The sequence below is a fragment of the Poeciliopsis prolifica genome, unplaced genomic scaffold (genome assembly GCF_027474105.1).
Source record: "Poeciliopsis prolifica strain line A6 unplaced genomic scaffold, Auburn_PproV2 SCAFFOLD028, whole genome shotgun sequence".
NCBI classification, from domain to species: Eukaryota; Metazoa; Chordata; class Actinopteri; order Cyprinodontiformes; family Poeciliidae; genus Poeciliopsis; species Poeciliopsis prolifica.
The window spans coordinates 4984196-5006217 of record NW_026562403.1 but is presented as its reverse complement, the minus strand read 5'-3'; the positions used below and the strand labels follow the sequence as shown (position 1 = coordinate 5006217).

General features: G+C 39.7%; 1 protein-coding gene across 2 annotated transcripts; it reads right to left on the bottom strand.

The window, feature by feature from the left end:
- Positions 1 to 980: 980 nt before the first annotated feature.
- Positions 981 to 21837, bottom strand: ssh1a (slingshot protein phosphatase 1a). Of its 2 annotated transcripts, XM_055048981.1 has the most exons (15): positions 21544 to 21837; positions 19127 to 19164; positions 11929 to 12029; positions 9887 to 9951; positions 9335 to 9456; positions 9092 to 9160; positions 8837 to 8902; positions 8406 to 8600; positions 8172 to 8265; positions 7514 to 7642; positions 7248 to 7294; positions 6986 to 7132; positions 6061 to 6261; positions 5243 to 5942; positions 981 to 4365 (listed from the first exon to the last, which is right to left on the bottom strand). In XM_055048981.1, the coding sequence occupies exons 1-15, from the start codon at positions 21622 to 21624 to the stop codon at positions 3346 to 3348; spliced, it is 3075 nt and encodes a 1024-aa protein (XP_054904956.1). In that variant the 5' UTR covers positions 21625 to 21837; the 3' UTR covers positions 981 to 3345. The 2 variants fall into 2 exon arrangements, with proteins under 2 accessions (XP_054904956.1, XP_054904957.1); XM_055048982.1 differs by lacking the exons at positions 19127 to 19164; positions 21544 to 21837 and adding an exon at positions 14501 to 14734.
- Positions 21838 to 22022: the final 185 nt, after the last annotated feature.

Here is a 22022-nt window from a genome sequence, read left to right as displayed (position 1 = left end):
ACAGCACTTAGCAACATCTCTGCCTCTTCAGTTCCCTATTGCATCCAGGACTGCAGCCATTTAGACCCAGGACACATTTAACTTCAGTAATTCGCTGATGTCATGCAAAGAGTAATGGAAAGCCAAATGTTATGTAACCTGGCTGTTAGAAAATGGTCCCACTGCCAAAACACACAGATGAGGGCACCATGATGTAATTCAGGGTCCACAAACTACAGTATGGAGTCCATACTCTTTTCCTTTTTAACTCTTTTTCACATGACCACAAATTGTGCAGTACTTTGTTGGGATGTTACTTATTAGACCGACACAACCACAGGGCGTAATGGTGTGATGAGAGCAAAATGAGAGATGGGTTTCTTTTTACAAATAAAAATCTGAAAAGTGCGGTGTGCATTTGTGTTCAGCCTTCTATCCTCCGACACCGAAAAACGAAGCGAACAATTGGTTTCACAAAACGAATAATTAGTAAATAGAGCCCATCTGCGTGTGATTTGTGAGGGCCTAAAAGATTTATTGAGCTGAGCATCATAAAGGCAGAGCAACGCAGCAGGCAGCTCAGGGAGAAAGCCGTGGAAAAGTTTAAAACAGGCTTAGGTCATAAAACTGTATGGTGGAAAACTGACATTGCAATTCATCCTCAAAACAGCGTCCTGATTGTGACCCACTTGTGGCGACAAGACCTTTGTAAGAGTGATTGCTGCAACATGCCATTTATCCAAAATTGCACAAAAAAACAGGACATGCAAAAGGAAATAAATAAAAAATGTTCAATGAAAACCACATTCAACATGAAATCAACCACTGTTAAATGTCTCAACCTCAGAAATATAATACACTGAGGATCAAGGATTCCTCAGTATCTCGAATGGTAGAAAAACCTCTGGCACTCTCACTCACAACCATTAAAATCTATGGCAGCTGCACAGTGGCTTCAGATATGTGTGCAGAAAACAAAAATAACAAAACAAGATTCAGGATAAGTTATGTAAAAGAGGATTTTATTTTCATAATTAGCACATACAGTACATTATTTTCTTACCAACATAAAAAGTGCAATATGCATTCAAACTACAGCAATGCACAGTACAAAAATTACTGCATAATTAAAATATAAAAAAAAAAGGTTACAAAACTGTGAAGTAACCTATTGTGAACGTCGTCACAAAAGCTTTAAAACTCACTGATGATATGAGCATAAAAGCCTAACAGCTATGAGCCCCATGACTCCTCAGATTCTCTTGGACTACTCCGAAAGGTGCAAAATAGAGGTGACAGCATTTAAATATGTACGCGGTTGACATTAGGATTCACGAATTTCGTACAGCTTTCAATTTGTTAAGACGGCAAAAAAAACTTTGGTGTCCCACACTTCGAAATGCACAAATGAGCTTAAAGACATTGGCAGCACTTGAACTGAATTTAAGCCAGAGAATGATTACAGGTAGCATTGAAACTGTATTTTTTATTTTTAAATGTCAGAAATGCCCACACAAATGTGAGACCTAACTCTCACACAAGCCATTTTTACTTTGATCTCAAGTCATGCTGCATGACTTCTTGTCACTACGCTCCCCCCCCACCAAATATCATGCAATGTAGGAAATGATGAGGTTAATAATATTACTCCAATGTTATTTTGGAAGATAGCTCGCCAGAATCGACTCGGTAACAAAAAGCAGTGCAAAAGGAACAACAAACTCAGAAAATATTCTGTTCTGTTTGTTGAAAACAGCAAGTATACCTCTGGCAACGGTCGTTTCTCTTCCCACTCCCATTCACGCACTCATACGCAAGTGTAATTAACACATTAGTTTAAAAAACAATGTCCTCACTCTAACCAAGCATTAGAAGTCCAAATAAAAGACTAGCTCAGGATTTTTGAAGTGAGGTTCTGTTCATTCAATATAAATCCAGTTTAGATGGTCTCAGAGGCCAAACCAGCGATATTTTATCCTCTTAAAACAATTCCAATCGCCAAGCAGTTTATAAAACGGATAAAACTTTAGACTGTTCTCTTGTTTGCATTGGGTGATTATTAAAACTAACGATCTTTCTATGTGAAACACCGACTGAGAACAGAGCATTTAAAGGTTTCCAGTCAGGATAATTGTCTGATTGCCAAATCAGACAATTATGTATATTTTGGTTTGTACTCTGCTTCTGCTGTCTCTGAATAAAAATGTGTTACATGTTTTGTTCTTAGTACTTGTTTCATGCGGAAGCTCATTGTGGCACAATGCCTCCTTTCTCAATTTCATGTTAATCGTTTCAGGCTAAATAATCCCCAACATGAAAGACACAAGGTTTCTGTAAGCTTCAATGGGTTTAAATTTAAAACGTTTTATGACCATGATTTAAATATGATTATTAGATATGACAAAATGAAATTTAAGACCAAGTACTGAAAACTTGGACAAATTCAAACCTTAAAAAAGCCTAGAAACATTCAAAAAGCTGGTCAGCGATTATTATAAGGATTTGAATGCTGTAGGTCTCCTAAAATTTAAACCGCTAATCAAGAATGGCATCAATCTATTGCATCCGCTACCTATAAATAGAAAGAATAGTTTAGTTTAGCTCTTTTTAGAAGGGATGCTCCTTTTCCATTGTTTAATTATTCTTTTAAAAATGTCTAATTTCCTATCAACTAATTTTTGCCTAAATGCCAGGAGTAAAACTTGCTGTAACAGTGCAGTGTATTACAGCAAGACTCTAACAGAGTTACCATTTCTATTAGAAGTAAAATATTAACTGCTTTTAACCATACTGCAGAATCTCACTTCGAAAGTCCTGAAATATTCTGGACAGGAACTCACTGAATGCAACATGAGGTAACCTTTAAAACCAAAAAAAAAATAAAAAAATAGTCAAAACAACTCTGCTTCCACTGAACCAAACTCTCAGTTTCTGTGAAGCTCGTTGAGGAATTCAAGTTCATCAATGCAGGCTATAATTTTGTACCTGACAGGTAAAGGTAAAGTAGGAGCTGCTGGAAACCGTGTTAAAGGTCACAGAGCGCCTCGTACCGTCTGAGCATGCAATCTGTCACACAGATCTGTGCCTCGGGTCTCTTGGGTAAGGCACTTGTTTGTCTGTGATTCAGAGTTAGAGGTGATCTGATGGCTTAACAGGTTTGTCAGATACAGCAGTATGACTTTGATCGCTATGAACAGCAGTTTGAGAGACATTGTGGCCTCCTTGTGTAAGAGTTGGCATTGTGTTTGTGTTAGCTCGGTTTTGACTCGCTTCTCTCCTGGAATGGGTGTAGCCCTTCACTGCCGCACAGCGCGACAGAAGGGAAGGTGAGTGGAGCATACAAATGTGTGAGTCCCACTTGATTTGTCAGCTCCTGGGCTCACCTGGAAGTGCTCTTTCTGGGGTGAGCAGGTTCTTGCCGGGTCTGGACAACGACGAGGCGGTTGGAGAGTCCCACTGTAAGCCTTGGTCCGGCTCAGGGGACAGCGAGAGGAGCAGCAGCGTGCCTGCGTCTGAAGAACAGGCCGAACACAGGTCATCGGAGGAGAGGTTGAGGCTTCCCAACTTGGCCAGCGAGTTGGAGCGCTTCAGCCTGGAGGGCACGGTTAGGCCTGCCAGCCGCAAGCGCGTCTCGATCTCCTGCGCCCTCTGACGCACGAGGCCGGGTTTCCCCCGCACGCTGCGCAGGCTGTCGCTGCTGGAGCTCCGTGTCAGCGTGGAGCCGTGAGGGGAGGAGGTGGGCGTGAGGAGCCCTGAACCCACCACCCCCAACAAGGCTTCGTTGGTCAGTGGCACTACCAGTGGCTCTAACCGCACTTGGCACGGGGTTGAAGTTTCAGCAAAATCCCCGGTAAAACTGGTGAACTCCTCCTTCTCCTCATTGCGAGACGGACACCTCTTAGACTTCTGGCATTCCTGCAGGGACATTCCTGAAAGCCTCTCGAGCCTCTCTGCCCGACGCCGGACCAGGCCAGACCGACGCAGCTGCAAAAGGCTCTCCTGCTGTTGGCCAAGGTAACAAGCCACTGCGGGAGTGTCTTCCTCAAAATCGGCTCTCATCAGCTCAGGGAGAACATCCGAAGCAGATTCAGTCGAGCTGTCTTGAAGCAAATGGCTGCTGTCCTCTACTGACCGCTGTTCCTCTGAGGACAGCAGAGCAGTGGCAAAGGCTGCACAGTTGGCACAGTCATACTGAGGACCACAGGAGTTCAGAAGTCCCGGTGAAGTCGAAACGCCTTCAGAATGACCCAATGAAGAACTTTGGACTTCAGAAGGAGGGCGGGTGTTAAGGCGAAGCTCAGAAGCTGGAGAAGAAGAATGCGCTTTCTGATGAGACCCAGACATCAGAGAAGCATCTTTATGAAGAAGGAAGGAGGAGGATGTGTCCTAAATAAAGACAAGATAAAACACGTTTGATGAAAACACAAGTCAGAGGAATAAATTCTGATTTATATAGATTCATTACAAGCAGAGTGATGCAATATGATGGTTAATTCATGAAAAGATTGATTATTGTAAGTTACAGCCACTAAAAACAGAATTAATTAATTACTTTTCAAGACTAAGATGCTTTTGAGATCTTAGTCTCAACTTAAACCAGCTTCAGTTCAAAATTTGTACATTTTATATTTAAAATGTACAAATTGGGAGTATGGTATTCCACAATAAATGATGATTCATTAAGGGGTAATTTTTGTTTTACAAACTTTTACTATTTACTTTTCCAGACTTTGAAAAACTATGTAGGAACCAAAGACGCATAAAATATCACAACTACATTGTCATCGCAATTTCAGCATGAGCAATATTCATATCACTAAGGACTGTCTGGAGTGCAGTGACTGTGGACTTATATATATTGCAAGTCATATGAAGTTGTTAGAGTGATATTAAGTTGGACAGAGTCTCACAATAGGAGACATTCACACCAGACACAAACGACTTTGCCCAATTGCTAAAGACTGCGGAGTGATGACAGCACAAATAAAAAAGAAGAAAATAAGCATATATTGCAATGGATGTCATCTTTGCAATGTTTACCAATATTGTCACCATTGTAATATGTATTAATATAGAGCAGCTCTAGTAGGAAGTTGTCTGTCATGATTCTTTTGTATGTGTTCTGTACTTTTGGTTTTGGCACTCTGTGCACAGCACATTTCTGTATTATATAACTTTTTTCAGTTTATTTAAAATTGAAATTTGGTGATGAACATAATTTTAGGCTAACCACAGTCATCATCAAAATATTTCTCAAACTTACCTTGTGGTTTTGTAGAAGGCTCAAATGATTGTTGTTGTTTGAATTGTCGTTCAGGGATGCCAGATCCATCCCAATCCCCTCCGCATCGCCCTCGACCTCCACATCCTGAGTCTCACCACCGTCTCCCTCACCTCCCCCTCGGTCATCTGGCTGCATCAACACCTCCATCTCTGCCTCCTCCTTTTGCACGTCCTCCTCATTCTCCTCCTCCACTGTGCTGAACTCCAGCCTCAGCCGAAGCTCCTCCAGGGGTTCGGGCCCCCGGCTGCAGGTCTGGGCAGCGGTGCCCTCTGCTGTCGGTCCAAAGTGAGGGAGCGGCAGGCCTTCGCGCCCGTGGAAAGCCTCGTCATCCAGCAGGGCGTCTCTCTCCACGTCCTCGATTTCTATGAAGACTTTTTCCATGCCGAGAAGAGGAGGGCCACGCACAGGCGTTGATGGCTCGCTGTCGAGGGCCGAGTCCGAGAGCCGGCGGAAGTAGTAGTTGTTGTAGGCGGGGTCGATTTCAAGAGCAACTGTCCTGCATGGGGATGAGCAGGCGGCGCCTTTGTCAGAGGACCCCTCCTCACAGCAGGGAGACATCCCTGGGTCTGCAGTGGGATCCCCCCCGTCCTCTCCTCCACAGAACTGAGCCAGACCCTGCTGACCCTCAGCCATCTCACAGTCTGCGTCCGGGTGCCACAGTTTATTGTGCCGCTGTTTGCTGGGGGCAGAGAATCCCACCGAGCACAAGAAGAGGACACATAACAAAAATACAATGTTTATTTCAAAAGTACTGATAACTGACAACACTTCAGTTTGTATGGAGTGAATGAGCGTACCTGGCATCTAAAATGCCCTCATACTCTGCCAGCTGCCTCATGAAACCTGCGTTGGGTCGTGTGATGTTCCTCTTCTGCTTCACAAAGTTATACGCTTTCTCCAGAGACCAGCCGTACTCCTTCATAGCATAAGCAATGACGGTGGAGGCAGAGCGACTGACGCCCATCTTACAGTGGACGAGACACTTGGAGTCGTTCTTTCTGTGGGTAAGAATTACACATACAGCTGTGTAATATCTGTATGTATCCTACATCTTACAGCAAGAGGAAACTGGCCTATTTTTTGGCAATCAACTTTGTCTTTTAAATTGACTTTAAAAGCTAGATAAAGTAGAAAAACAGATGATAATGGATTAAAAAAAAAAACTATTCCAGGATTTAGAGGCACTTAATATGACAATAAAAAAAACACCTGAAAAAAGTCAAGGTTGTTATTTAAGAATTTACTAAATAAGACTGCGCTGGTATTTGAAAATGGAAAATGCCTACATCATATTGGGGTAATTCTGATGTACGAGCTGTCCCTGAACGCACCTTTAAAAAAACATTCAGCTCCTACTTCAGGTAGCAAGACCTGGACTTTAGCTCCTTTTTTCTCCTGTGTTCACGTGCAGCTTGAATTCATCTATAGTGAGTAATCAAGTGTTGAAAAATATTCCATTGCTACTGTAGCTGAATAAAAAATTTCCTTACATATCAGATTTTATGAATAGCCAAGCATCCACATTGGTTTTCTTTGCTGGTAAGTTTTAAAGTTATTAGTTGAGTAATTTGAGATTTTATCTTGATCTGTCAAAAATAAAATATACATTTTATTCCTAACTGGAGAGCTTCATTGTTGGGTTCCACCACCCAAAAATGTAGGCCGTTTACACAGCAACAGAAAAGAGTCAACAACTATTGTCTATAAAATTCTGCAACTCACTTTGCTTTCACGATGAAGTTATACGTGTCGTTCCAGTGAGCTAGAAGATCCGTGGCGTCTTCATCGTAAACGCGGATGTTGTGATAACAGAACGTCCCTGGGAAGAAGTTGTCGATTTCCCTGGTAACGTTGAGGATGTAGCCCACCCTGGAGAAGAAACATAGCACTAACTTATCACCAGCATTCCTTTTTGCTTAGATCGTAATGAAAATATGTGTTGTGTGTGGCTATATTAGTTCTCGCATAATCTAAAACAAATCACCCTGTCTCCTGCAGCTCCTCCAAATTAGATGCATTCCATTCAGATCCCTAAAAACAAATGAGAGAAAGTTCTGTTTAGTCTGAGTGTGTTTTTAACTCTGTTTAGGGTTGTTTTTCTCTTCACGACAAGTATTTCACTGAGAAGATTAATCAAGCAGAAATCTGTTTCTTGAGCATTAAGGAAATTGAACATTTTCAACGTTATTTACATCAACAAGTCCAGCAGACATTTTTTGTGATGGTAGAAGAGAGTTTAACGTTGCTCACCAAGTAGACATGGTCAAAAATGAGAGTGGCTTTGTCCATCTGGCCGAGAATCAGCAGCATCTCGTTGTCGATGAACTCCTTGTATTCTTTCAAGTTGCAGTTCATGTGCTGCTCCAGTTCAGTTCGGATCTGAGAGAAAGACGAAAATGGAATGCCTTTGTTTGCGTCTCAATAGTTTTACCATATAAAACATATGAAGAAAAACCTTGAAGAAAAACCTGATTATGTACAGGTTTGACTTCTGAATGAATTGCTGTTTCAACAATGATTCAATATTAACTTAAAAAAAAGTAAATTTTCCAAATTTCCAAATAGTGTAAAGGTTATAAATATCAAAAACTGATTAATTTTTAGTAATTGATAAGCACAGGGAGTGTTAAGTCTACAGGTAAAAGCAATCACCTGGTTTATAAAGACGTTTAAGAAGTCAGAGACTCAAACTGCATTTTGAATAATCTGTAAACAGGATAAATAACTGATTAAAGTTTGATGCATCTCATTAGTACTTTGAGCTACAAACTGGAAGCTGCAGCATTTTAAGTCAGTCGGGAAGAAAGCACTGAAGAAATCAATGCTTTCTTCCGCTGTTTATAAAACAATATCAGGAGACACCTTGGCATGAGATTTTTTATTCCACTCCTAACATTTATGCTTGTACCTGTTTGCAGGTGACGTTCTCAAGGTCCTGGGAGGTCATAATGCTTCTTAGTTTGGATTTAATAAGGCACTCTGTCCTTTCCCTCTCTGAAGGCCTAGAAATAAAACAGCATCTTAACAATCTGAACTGCAACGCACAGAAAATTTGCTGCCCATCAAATCAAAGCACATCCCAGTTAAATTGTTGAAATATTCACTAAGAGAGGTGCTGCTAAGGTAAATAGAGTTTCCTCACTTGTCGACAAACATAATGGGTGAGTCTGGCCGCGTGGTTTCTAAGTCCTTCATGGCGTTCCACTCGTTGATGCAGCTCTGCTCAGAGGCGATGCAGCTCTCATAGTATCCCATCCAGGTGAGGGCCATGCCTCCGGGGAAGTAGTTGAACCTGCGCGACACTTCACAAGCCTTGTGCAGCACTTGCAACGCCGACCTAGATCATTGATCACACAAATGAAGATTCGTTTTAGGATATAAAAAGGATTGAAATGTTCAGAAGTTGACTAAACAGACGCAGGTACGTTCTCCTGCCAGCAGGTGGCACACTTATTTTCCATGCATCACTGTAGCCCATCTGACTGGATGTCAGGGGGGAATTACTGTGCTATTCCATTACAGGTAAACTGCAGCAGACAATCACGGTGACTCAACAGGTTAATCATTACTCACCACATAGCCTGCACCGACACGGGCTTGAAAACATGAGTCCGACCTGCTGTGTTCACAGTGAAGCCCCTGAGGAGCAGACAAAACAGATGGGAGACTGACTGAGTGTGGAGAGAGTTGCTGCTTTGTGTGAATCAAATTCGTCTGAGGTGTCAGAGAATTGGTGCAAGATTTGATAAAAATCTGGAAAAAAATAAAACAACCAATGCTGTACTTTTGTCCTCTGTTCTTTCCGATGGGGAAATTTAAAAAGCTCACCCGTCTCCATCCAGATGGATCTTTGTATCACTCCAAAGAGGTAGCACCATGCCGACTGAACAGCTTTTACTGCCATAAACACAAAAAAAAACTAAGAGTCTAAGAATTTAATAAATAAGAAACTATATGTTTAAGAAAAGGAATTCCATACTTCTAACTTTTGCTTAGTGACACCAAAAAAATGACTCAAAGCAAAACAGAGCCTTTACTGCGTTAAACTCAAGAAACCAAGCGTATTTGTACCAGTCTTTGTTGGTGAAGTCGATTCCCAAAAGGATGTTCTCCTCTGTGTCCTGTCGCCCGCTGGTGTACACCACCACCATGTACCGCACCCGATCCGACCACGCACTCTCCAAACGCACTGCCTGCAAAGGGAACAGGCAGATTACTCCCAACTTTCTTGTTTAATTTATTAACGTCACAAAAATAAAACAGTGACTGCAATGACTGTTGTTGAAAAAGAAGCTAGAAGGTTCAAATAAGAAATCAAAGGTGAAATAAAATTAAAAATCCTGTGTAAGCCACATGCTGGTGAAAATCTTTGCTTGTTTATAACAATTATTGTAACAAAGACTCAATAAAAACATCTGCTATAAAAGTAACGTGTCAAAATACATAATTGATGGATATCAATATTTATTTTATGTCACCTTGCACTACTCTTCAACACCCTCATGAAACAACAATAACACTGAGCCGATCAGCGCCAAAGTGCATAATAAATTGCAATTTGCTTGTTAAAATGATCTTAAAGTCACTGTCTTGATTAGGTTTTATATTTCTGATGTCTCTCACCAGTTTGATTCTGTCCTCTGAGCGGAGAATGTTTATCATCACCTGCAGGTGCTGAGGTAGTTCACCTGTCCAAGAAGGAAGGAGAGTGTTTTTATAGTCAGTTATTATAAATTAACATCATTAAGCAAAAATGGGAGTCCATTGTATGCTGTAGCCATTATGAACTTATAAAGCAAAAAGGTTTTCTAAGCGTTAACTGCTGATTTTTAAAAACAGTACTTAACACATTCAGTGAATATTGGTCAATGATTAATTCAATTTCAATGTGAGTCAAGTCACATGTTGTTAACTAAACCAAAAGAAGCCTCCAGACTTTACAAAGTGAAGTTCATCAACCACAAAAGCTGAACTCAAGAACTTGTCTTTGTCCATTCTCCTACCCTTACGGCTCCCTTTGACAGATGGTCATGAAACAAGGTGAACTATCAGAAATACAGTAATGATGCAAGATGTACAACCCTGGTGGGTAAACAAGAGTAAAAAAAAGTTTATTATTCTACTGACTGACTTCCAGCAGCATGTTACGATCTCATCCTACTCCTAATAAATCCATATATGGTCACTGGCTGTTAAGATATTAAAATTTAAATCATGCTGTGATTTCACTTTATTACACAGAATAAACTTAAATAACAAGATTAAAATATTAAAGCTATAATTAACTTAATAAGCTACATAGAAACAGAAATGAATAGACAACTGTACAAATTTGACATCGAAATAATTGCAATGTAAGACAAAGTACAGAAATTTGCAGAATTTTGTGTCACAACAGGTAAAATGACTGTGATATACAGTAAATGCACAGTATTTATATCACAGAGACAAACTGCACAAGGCAGGAACAACAGAGCAAAACATATTCACCATTATCAATCTTAAAATTGAAAAAAAAATTCTCAAAACTGTCACTGGTGCATCTCTAGGATGGCCCTCTATGCCTGATCAAAACAAAAGCATTTTCTGCAATTACATCGTTTACTTCTTTTTCATAAGAAGAGCTCAATTAAGTTCAAGTTTAATTTTTTTTCATCTTGATGCTGAACATGTTTAAAGATTTCTGGAAATGCTACATTTTTGCAGTGTTCATACTTATTAACTCTGTTTCTCTTTCCATTTTCCAAATGTGTCCAGGTTGTGCCCAGCTGGATAAATACCCTCAGGAACTAGAGAGACTTGTGTGCACTAGCAGGGTCTGTCGCGTAGATGTTCAGTGATGAACGTTAAGGTAGCAGGTCTTAGAGCAAGAAAGCCCTTATTGAAGAACTCTCTATAGGTCAACCTCCTTGTCTCCCACTTCTGGGTTAAATACCACAGTTCCTGAGAAATGACACAGCTATTTCCCCTGGCAAAAGTTCCCGACGACACAGTACGTCTGGCAGATATGTTGAGCTACCTTACAAAGTGGCCAGTAAATACGGTCAAAGTTGCCAGGAGCAGTCACAGTTTGCCAAATGACTTGGCAGCAGATGTGCTGTTGGCTCATGGTGAATTCCCATCATGAATGTGTGCTGGCAGGTAGGCTTTGTGTCTTTAAAGGAGCGATTGTGGCTTTCAAAAAGAAAACCTTTACAGATACTGGCATTCAGACTGACTTCAGTCAACGCAATAAGCCATACAGCCACTTCACAACAGGTTTATTCTTTTGCAAAGGTAACTTCTCTTCCAGAGTTACAGTAGAAGAAAAACAAATCTCTAAATTACACACTAGGATTGCTACTGTGGTATTGCTGGAATAAATGTTATGAATCTTAAGTTTTAAGAAAAGAAGAAAACACGTGAGTCTTCACAAATGGTCGGGCCCTCTTTAAATCGTCCACAGAGGTTCCTCTAATAGTGCTAACATATGCTGGATTTAAGCTGTAATCTGCCTAAGCTACGGGTCTGGAACACGCTTATCAACGACGCACCCGCCATCCTTCTCACCCCTGCTATAAACATCTGCTGCATCGCTAAGAAGCGCCACAGCTGAACTCCTCATACACCGAGACGACAGAAGATCAAGTTGAGTGATTAACACAGAAAACATGTTTTATTCTCACCTGCATGTTTGTGAGGTGGCTGTGCTTTTTGGCCTTGCTGACTGCTTCCTTGCTGCAAGAAGAGAGCGGCGCCCTTCACCATGAAGAAGCTCTCGCTCAAACTGCAAAAAAAAAAAAAACAAAACAGGGAAGAGAAATTTGAAAACAGAGAAACGGCAAGTCAGATTCCATGATTCAGGTTAATAATGAGCAAATAAATGAAACAGCGAGAAAACTCAAGGAGGAAAAAAAACAAAACATTTTCAGTTTTAATAGGATTGTTTTGTTCAGTTCGATGGAGCCAACGAGACAATCGTAAATCATGCCTGTCTGCTTCTGGCCAATTCACTCAACAGCTGAGAGGAGAAGCCAAGCTGCCACGTTACAGAGGCCGACCTCAGGATTGATGCTTTGAACTGAGTGCTTATCTATCTTCTTTCTGCTGTGTGGGCTTCACACTCTGATTTGTCTTGTCAGGTGTTTGCTGGCTGGGTCTACTGCAGTAAGGACCTGAATATTGACCGAACTACAGTTCTTTCACTTTTTTTGAATAAGTCTCCAGTGCATATGAGGAGCTCTAATAAAAACAGTGAGATGTTTTCCACAGGCTGAGTTCAATCACTTGAATTTAATGGAGAGAAATGTGAACATGTCCGTAAATCTACCTGACAGCAGGGCGGAACACATGTTCCATGTATTCAACGTGTGCAGTCTGGCAAACCAGGTCATCATCAGGAAAGTACAAAACTGATGAGTGACAAAATCAAAACAAATCCTTACATGTGCTGAAGACAAACCTGTCTGTAAATGCTGCTGCTATGACATCATTGTGTGCTGAGGGAGGCAAAAAGAGCCCATGCAGAAGAAGCGGGCTCTTTTTGGTTATTCCAATTTAATTTTATTAACATTCAGGGAAAACTAAAACATTTCATTATAAATGGAGTGACGATAGCGATTAGTTTCCTTCACTCTTCTTTCTATCTCATCGTCATGACTTCCCCACTGCTCTCCTTCAGTTTTTGCATCTCGGTATTTATGAGCACAGAATTAATGCACAACACTGGAAATATGTCAAATACTGCCATCAAGCAGTCGTTTGTAACTCTGACACTGGACATATAACTGTGTACATGTAGGCAGGGTACACATAGATAAGGTTGCCAGCCCGTTGCAGAGTGACAACAACATAGAAACACACTGGACAACAAACCACACACACAATTTAGAGAGATCAATTAACCTAACAGTGATGTTTCTAAACTGTAAGAAGAAGCTGGGAGAAACCCACCCATGAACAGTGAGAACATGTAAACTCCATGCAGAAAGATACCAGCCATGGATTCGAACCCAGGACCTTCTTGCTACAAGGCAGCAGTGCGAACACAAATACTTGATTGCAGTTGTTATTGCGAAGGTTCAATATACCTGCACAATTATGTACATTTTTGTAAGAATTTCATGCGACTCAGCTGCACATCTCTTGGATCAGAGTAAGCTCTTTTTATTCCTGATAACTGCACAGTATATTTATTTAATCTTTAACAATATATTATTACAACTACAATTGTTGGAATGTGTTGTGTGAACCTACATATCTGATGCTGATTTTATACCTAAATTTTCCCTCCAAGACACAATAAAGGATGTTTCTATTCTTTAATATAGTGGGGGTGATGCAAACAGTTATCACGTTTTAGAGCCAATCACTTTTTCACATAGAGCCATGTAGGTTTGGCTTTTTCTCCCTTAATAAAAGGAACTGAATTTTGTGTTTACTTGTTCAAACTATTTTTTAAATTGGTTCGATGTTCCAATTGCACTGAGTTTGTCTGTTCAGTAAATAGTCATTCTGAAAATGTTACGATGCATCGCCCTGTAGACCTCCAAGAGAAATCTGACTAAGCTTCCTGTCATTTTGGTCCGACAATCAAACCCCACATGCAGCTAAAAAGCCTGAACCAAACTGAACATTATGAAGGAACAATGAGTTTCATTTTGTGCACCACCCCCAGAGCTGCTATAAAGGAGAAGAAAACAGTGACAAGGCACGAGGGGTGGACAATTTTCAAAGAGAGCTTTTGTGTCTCTTCAGTACATTTATGGCCTTACTTTGTTTTATGTTTGATGTTTATGATGGAGAGTCTCTAGTAGAACAAGACTGAGGCAGCCGCCTCGTCAAACCAAGATTCTGTCCGAATTCAGGTTAATAATTGTTCACTTTTCTAGACATGTGAAATTTAAAACGGGTTTTAAAACATAAAACTTGTTTTTATGCTTTAAGTCACGAGCTGTCCAACTGCAGACGCTCCAACCAAACAGCCTAAGTTCTGCTCTTTCCCTGCAGCACCCTGCTATCAGCTTCTCCACAAATGCTGGGGCTAAAAATACATCTACTATCAAAGAAAGTCCAGACTTTAGCAGAAAACCTGCTCACCATCAACACACCTACAACTTCTGCTAAAGAGTGAGAACTCTCAGGTAAAAAGTTAAAAACATAGATAATAATCAAACAGTAACTACTTCTCAAGCTGTTGAAAATTTCATTAATTTACAAGCTGATCTACATTTCTCCCAAAACACCATCAACACTTACATGCGATTTATCTCATTCTGGGTCAAAACGGCATTCTCCACAAAATAAGGTAGCATCTTCATCACGGCCTCCTGAAAGGGCTCCACGACCAGATGCATCCTGCTCCCCAGAGTGTCACCTCGGTGTGCCTGGTACCCAGTTAATGCCTCTGCATCCACATCCAGAAACAGTTGAGGAGGAGAAAAGAGGAGTAATTACAGCTTCGGGTCGGTCCCAGAGGTTTTGAGTGACAGACAATCCGAACTCATCTGGGCTGCTCAGCGAAGCAGTGCCGTCTGTTCAGAGGCCCCTCCCCCTGATCTCCTCTTCCTCCTCCCCTTCATCTGAGCGTCTCCATTTGAGTCAGCCCACTTGCATGCAGGGACACACTCCACCCGGTGCCTACGGCGCACATGAGCTGTCTCCTTAAGTCCCTCAGTCTGTCTCGTCTCTGTCACAATCTCTCTGTAGTGTAGAGAAGTCTATGAGCAAGAATCTAAAAGCTCAGAACAACTCAGGAGGTGGATGTCTCTTCCCATCAGAACTTGTCTTCAAAGTTTCCTTAAACTTCAGGTCAAAATATGAACAAGGTAAAGGCTCCCTCCTAAGGCAAGGGAAGAATGTCATTTTCAAAAACAGTTGTGATAAAAATAAAAATACAACTTAACCAAAGCCAATCTTTATGCCTCTGGCTTTCGCTAAAAATAATCAAAATTAGACATCTAATTCTGAAAACCACATCAGTGGTCTTCAAACTTCATGGTAGTGTCTCAGCAGAAGTCAAGCAAAAGGTGGAGCAGGCACTGAGAAGAACTGGCATTGTCCCAAAACCCCCAAATCTCATTACAGACGAGCTTAAGGATTATCTCCTTCCTTCAAGTGCCTGGTGCTAGTTGTCACTCACTCACTCACATGCCATCAAACATGCCATCTGAGATTATTAGAGATTATAGCCGGTTAAGGAGGACATACCTTTTATGTCCCGTTTGTCCCCAAACTCTGCAGAATATTTTTTAGATGTGTAAAGTATTGTAAAAAAATACTTTTTAATTATTGTATTCATATATAATTCACAATTATATTCTGTAAATATAATTCATAATGAATAAAGTCAAACAAATATGCTTTAATGAGATCCTGATAACAAAACAGACGTCCAACACAACTTTTTTCTGAGCAACATCATGTCAATGACTTACAGAGCACTGTACACATTAGCAGAGGTTCAGTAATGTTCATTTGAAACTTCATTTTCCTCCTGAAGCGTAAAGCAACTTCCCTGTAAAACTAAGGTCCAGCTTTAGAAGAATTTGGTGTAGATGATGACGTAGCTCTGCGTTAGAGCAGGGTTTGTTGCTCTGTAGGCATCCAGATGGATCTGGACGGGGCAAAACAGGACCAGATGTCCTCTGAGCCGCCACCTTGAGTTGCTGGGCGAACGTGTGAGACAGCTGCTCCGAGTTACTCTTTAAAGAGGCCACTCAGAAGCTGTTACCAGGTTGGTTTAGTCATGTTTCACACACAGCAATGAGGGGAGAGAAAATAGAAAAAATAAACCCCTCTGGAGGCTCTCCGTTGCATAACACCGCCATTTTTCTCACTGACACTTCACTCAGAAAATTAAGGGAGAGGTGCAGAAGTGAGCAACCACCTCACTTCTGCACCTCATCAGGTATCAGATGATGGGCCGAGCAAGAAAAATAACATCATGAACATACTGAGGAAAAATACAGGAGAAGAAAATGTGACAAATATGAAAACCTTAAAACCCCCCATGGATTCTATGGTGCATCTAAAGGTGCTTCAGAAACATGTGCTTTAATGTTCTGTAAAAAACTACTACTAATAATACTAATAATAATACAGCTGAAGCAGAACTGCTGCAACTTGACAGTAACCCAAAACAATTCAGTGAACATTGCGGTTAATATGTTTTATTTGATGAGTAAAGCGAGACTCGTTATTTAGCAGCAATCAAATCACTTACTTTTGGAAATATAAAAATGCCAGAAATACTTAACATTTTTTTACATAACTGTGAAGACAATAAATCAAGAATACTAAGTAATGGTTGATTAATGTCAGAAAGCAACCTAAATTGTTTTTTTTTTTTTTTTTTTGAAAAAAAAAAAAAAATAGAAGGGAGGAAAGTTATAGTCAGTCTAAGCTGATCAAGGGAAAATAGCTAATTCAATCTTGCCTAATCTTTGGTAATATTTAGAAGGGAGGAAAGTTATAGTCAGTCTAAGCTGATCAAGGGAAAATAGCTAATTCAATCTTTGCCTAAATCTTTGGTAATATTTCAAATAACCTTGAAAGTGAGACACTGGCCTTAACCTTGAACTAAAGTACCTTGCCCGTTTTTTTCAGTTTACAAGCCAGTTGAATGAAATCATTCTTTGGTTAACTTCCAAAGACACCTGCACAATGTTTATGTTGGCCCTCATCAAGTATCTTGGTTGTTCATCATTAAGGTCAGCCAGCAAGCACAAACATCCCCATTTGGCAGAACATCAGCTGTCCATCAACAGATGCTACCTCTCAAGTTGTATGTCAGGTGAGCACACCCTGCTAAGTACATCTATCAAATATGCGTCAACTTAATACATTTACACTATAAACATCAATTTACTGCCAGTTTTATTACCCAACATGGCTTACAGAGCCTTCAAAGAATGGCAGAAATCTAGACGCAAGTCAGGACTCGCACCACATAGATCATGCATTACCCGAGGACATTCCATAGGCTGTTGCATAACGGAAAACAAACAGAAAAGTTCTTATGATGTAGTTTCCCTCAGTTCACATTTCTTGTGAGGCAACGTTTTCAGGAATAAATGTGTGTGGAATTATAGGGCTCATAAAAGGACACACCATTGTTCACAAGAGAAAAAGACCTGTCAAAGTGAGTGACACATAAACTCCCACATTGTTATCTTCTTGACAACTAAGTTTTGGGCTAACATGCTATTAAAGAAGCTTTTGTCCTGATAAGCTCTGAATTGAAATTAAATCCCTGGGTTTGCTCCACAGAGGCTGGGTTACAATGGTGTCCAACTGAGCTTGACTGTACTTGCTTTGCATAATTACAACAAATATTTACATCATAATAAATTGTTACCGTGTTTTGTTCTGAGGCTTGTGTGATTAAATCTACTAGGCCTGATTGATAAGTAAAATTATTTTGGTCAGCACACATGCAGAAACCTGCTGGATTTTTTCATTAACCCAAAAACTGAGTGTGCACTGTTTGGACTGAGTGTGCACTGAGTGTGCAATAGATGGGTAGTTTCAACTAAAGACTAGAAGGAGCCTCATAATTCTTCAGTCTACCAAAAATAAAACTTTACAACCTCATCACTTTTTAATAAATTTCTCCCACAAGAAGAAAAACAAATGATGGCATAGTATAATTACGGTGTATAATGATATCAGTATTAGTGGGTTGTGTTAATGACTTTACACTCTTCAGTATTTTCCAAGCACATGGTGCCATTTTATCACATAATCAAGTAACTATGTTAGCTTCAGTTGTTAAAAAAAATACTGTATATTGAAGCTTGGGACTGCAGCTCCAAGAAGGAGCTTTGTATAAATCGATGGTGTTTGCCAGCGTTTAGAGATCCGCGAATGCTTGCCACGGGAGATTCAAGGATTTCTCAAATATGCATGAAAGAATCAAAGTAACACTCCAGGTATGTTTTTGAATGAGAGAATAACTTCATAACATGAAATAAAGCTAAAAAAATGTACTTTATAAAATGCCCTCCCTTTAAAATAAAATGAGCCTTTCAACTGCTAAGTTAGCATAAGTCAAAGCTAGCAATGGGTGGCTTAACATTTTATCAAGATTTATGATTTATAGCAATAAAGATGAAGTTCAAATTCTAATTTGAGTTTCTTTGATATAATAATTTCTCATCCTTATGATGCAACACTCAAATTTGGACCAAAGAATTGATTACAAAGTTAGCATTACAACACTACAGCTACATTTATCACTACTCTGAATTTTCTTTATATTATTTTTTATTTTAGTTCTATTATTTGACTTATTAGTGTTTTTTGTTAAAGAACCTAAATAATTTAACTCAGTGTTACTATGTATGAATTTTGGCATTGTGGTGAGAGTACACAACTGCAAAAAACAAAGATGCACATCAGATTTGCCATTATATAAAGATGTTATTGTTGCATATTTTTCCTCTTTGAATGTAAATACTAAATGGCTTGAAAAAAAAATCATGTGCAGCAACACCCAACTTAGTCAATGAAAGAAAACGTAAAATATTGTCAACTTATTCATTCTTAGTTGTCAATCTGTAACAAACAGATGGTCTGTTTAAAGACCACAAAACGAAAACACAAACAGACACACCATTCAATATATTCCTTCAGGGAAAGTAACACAAATGTTGCAGTTGGCAATTAAACAGAAACAAACGTGCCAAGCAGACAGACAAACAAGTGTTTTACGACACTTGCTCTTATTTGCCGATGCCAGAGAGTCTGCCGCCCCTCACGATTTCACAGCATGAGTCAAGTACAGATGCTGGTAGTCTGTAAATAACACCTGCTTAATAAATGTGAGACCTTGCTCAATGCTATGCCACAGAGAAGCGTAGCTGCACTTTACGATAAACATACCTCTGATTTATTCGCCGTTCATCGTCACTCCCAAAGTCCTGCAAAGATAAGAAGAAATGATTGATAGTAAACTGATTTAATTATGATCGTGAAACACACTTTAAGCTGTTGGAAAGATGCTTCATCCTGAGTGGAACTTATTCAGAAACACAAGTTTGAGTACGAAAGATTTTGTTTAGATTTAAAATAACATAGCGTAAAAAAAGAAGCTGTGGTTTGGTAAATGTCCAAATGAGTGTGCATATACTTGATGTTCTGATCAAGAGACTGAGAAAGTAAAATGGTCAAAGTGTTCAAATGTAGTTATGATTTGGCAAATAAAACTTAGGAGTAAAATTGTATAATTTAAATATAAAATTGTATAACAAATACTGTTGATGTTTATGGCTGATAATTTCTGGAAATTCAAACATTTTTCCATGCTGAATTGTTGGGCTCTTCAAGAAAATCTTAACCTTAAACTAAATCTTAACTTTTTATAACTGTAGCCTGACCTCTCAATGCCTACAAATCAAATATATATATATATATAGATATATCTATATATATATATATAGATATATCTATATAGATATATAGATCTATCTATATATATATAGATATATCTATATATCTATATAGATATATATATATATATATATATATATATATATATATATATATATATATATTATATATATATCTGAGGCAAACCTGTATGTTCTATGTATATTCTCTGCGAAATATGACAATTTTGCCCAACAATAAGTCAGAGTTTAGTGACAATGTTCCTTGTTCATCACACTGGAGCAGGCAGCACAAATGCATTGAGAGTAAAGTCCTTTTAGGCCAGAAGATGAACTTGAGTCACACAGTGACGGTTTTCAAACATGATCCTGCAAGCAAATTCACACACAGCCATGAAAAATGTTGCTTGTTTTGTGTTGTTATCACTACTATTATTTAACAGCAAAGAATTTTACTGTAACTTTCTATCTAACAATGAGGTATTCTTAAAAAATAAATAAATAGTTAGTTAATACGAGAAATGCATGAGACTTACTGGGCACAAATCCAGTTATTCACTGAACAAAATGCATGACTATGTTTGTCTTCATTAGTGTGCATCAGGGTTAAATTGTCTCAGCTGCCTCATCACTTCATGCCAGCGTCCCCCTATGTGCCTGTTTACATAAGCTCTTTTTTCCTTCACTCCTGCACAGCGCCGCTCCTCCAGCCCTCCCACCCCTTGTGAACAGATGACATCATGGCTGCGGCAGATTTCACTCAGCATTTTCTGTCACACCTGAGCACAACATTCAAAGCAGTAACAAGGTACACAGACAACACAAAGCTAATCCTACACAGGGCAGGGTCTATTTTTAAAAAGCAACTCTGCTGAGACAGATCAAGTGCTGTAAAAGCCTCAACATTTAATATTGACAAAAGTTTTTTGGGGGGTTGTGGGGACAAAACATATTTATCCCAAAGAAAAGCTCAGACACAAAAATATGGTCTTCATATCAGCAGCTGTAAATAAATGCAAATTAATTCCTGGCTGTATGCAAAGGAAAACAAGGTGAGCTCATGTGTTTGTAAGTAGTAAGTAGCGCCCTCACCTGGCTACGATTATCTGTGCGCGGACATAGTAAAGAAACCTGATTGTGATTGATAAATGTGTGGAATAGACTTTGACTTTTTCTGCATAGTGACCTGCAAACAAGAAACTCCAAATACAAGCATTGCCTACTGCAGATCAATATAAGTTATAAGTAATCTGATTTTTTTCTCTCTCTTAAAGAAGGTGTGTCAATCCGGAAATCTACTTCTCACAGAGGAAATGACCAATAGCGCATAAAACACACGTATCCAGAGCAATGTTTCGCGTTTTTTAATTTAAAATTAAACACTTTTCCTGTAAATTAGCTGCCAAGACAGTATAATTAAAATTTTATCAAGGAAATCCCTCATTTATCAGATGCACTTCTTTGTAAACAACATTCTGTTACTCTTTTTTGTTTTAATAAATAAAATGTAAACCAGATTATTAAACGAGTCAGTCATAAACAGCTAACATTATGGCTAGCTGCTGCTTGCTTCCACCATTCATAAAATATTAAGGATTATATTCAGCCAACATTAGCACATATCAACATTGAAACAGACGAACTTAACACTTTGTGTCATCCAGCATAATGACATGCTGACTTATTACACACTGCTGGTTCATTTTTAAATCAAAGTAAGGAACGCGTTTGATGGCTAACAGCTTAGCATAACGTGATAAAGCCTAGCATAACATAACTAACGGTGCTAATTTAGCTTCAATCACCGGCCCTTCCTCCAGCAACGTCCCCCTCATCCTCACTGCTTCCCGGCTAGACCACCACACCGGAGCATCGCTTTAGCTGCCCCTCCTGGTAAGGACCGAAACTGACCTCCCCCGCAGTCGTGGTCGCTGTGCTGGCGGTGGACGCGGCGCTCGGAGTCGGGGACCGCTGCAATGTTACCAACGCCATGGCAGGAGGCTGGGGATGCTGCACCGACACCGGGGCGGCCGCTGTGGCCTGGAGAGCTGCAGCTAGCTGCCGGGGCTAACGGGGTGTGGAGGAGGGAGGCAGACCGGGGTGTTATCTTGTAGAATGAGACTCTGTGTGTGTGTGTGTGTGTGTGTGTGTGTGTGTGTGTGTGTGTGTGTGTGTGTGTGTGTGTGTGTGTGTGTGTGTGTGTGTGTGCAGGAAGAGCTACCTTCAAGGCTTCATGTATTGCAACTTATTGTTGTCAGACATATTGTAGTTTTTAAGGCTTGTTTCATATCAAAATTGATTTAAAACTAATTAACCAAGTATAAAAATAATCTGATACTACTACAACAGAATAAACCAAGTGCACAGTAGTAATAGGCACTATAAATAAA

Excerpts from the sequence above, each read along its gene's own strand:
- ssh1a (XM_055048981.1), bottom strand. The coding sequence starts at position 21,624 with ATGGCGTTGGTAACATTGCAGCGGTCCCCGACTCCGAGCGCCGCGTCC. Across the intron at positions 8,266-8,405 it reads CCCATTATGTTTGTCGACAA|GCCTTCAGAGAGGGAAAGGA; the intron begins GTGAGGAAACTC and ends TTTTATTTCTAG. Across the intron at positions 6,262-6,985 it reads AACTTCATCGTGAAAGCAAA|AAAGAACGACTCCAAGTGTC; the intron begins GTGAGTTGCAGA and ends TCTTACCCACAG.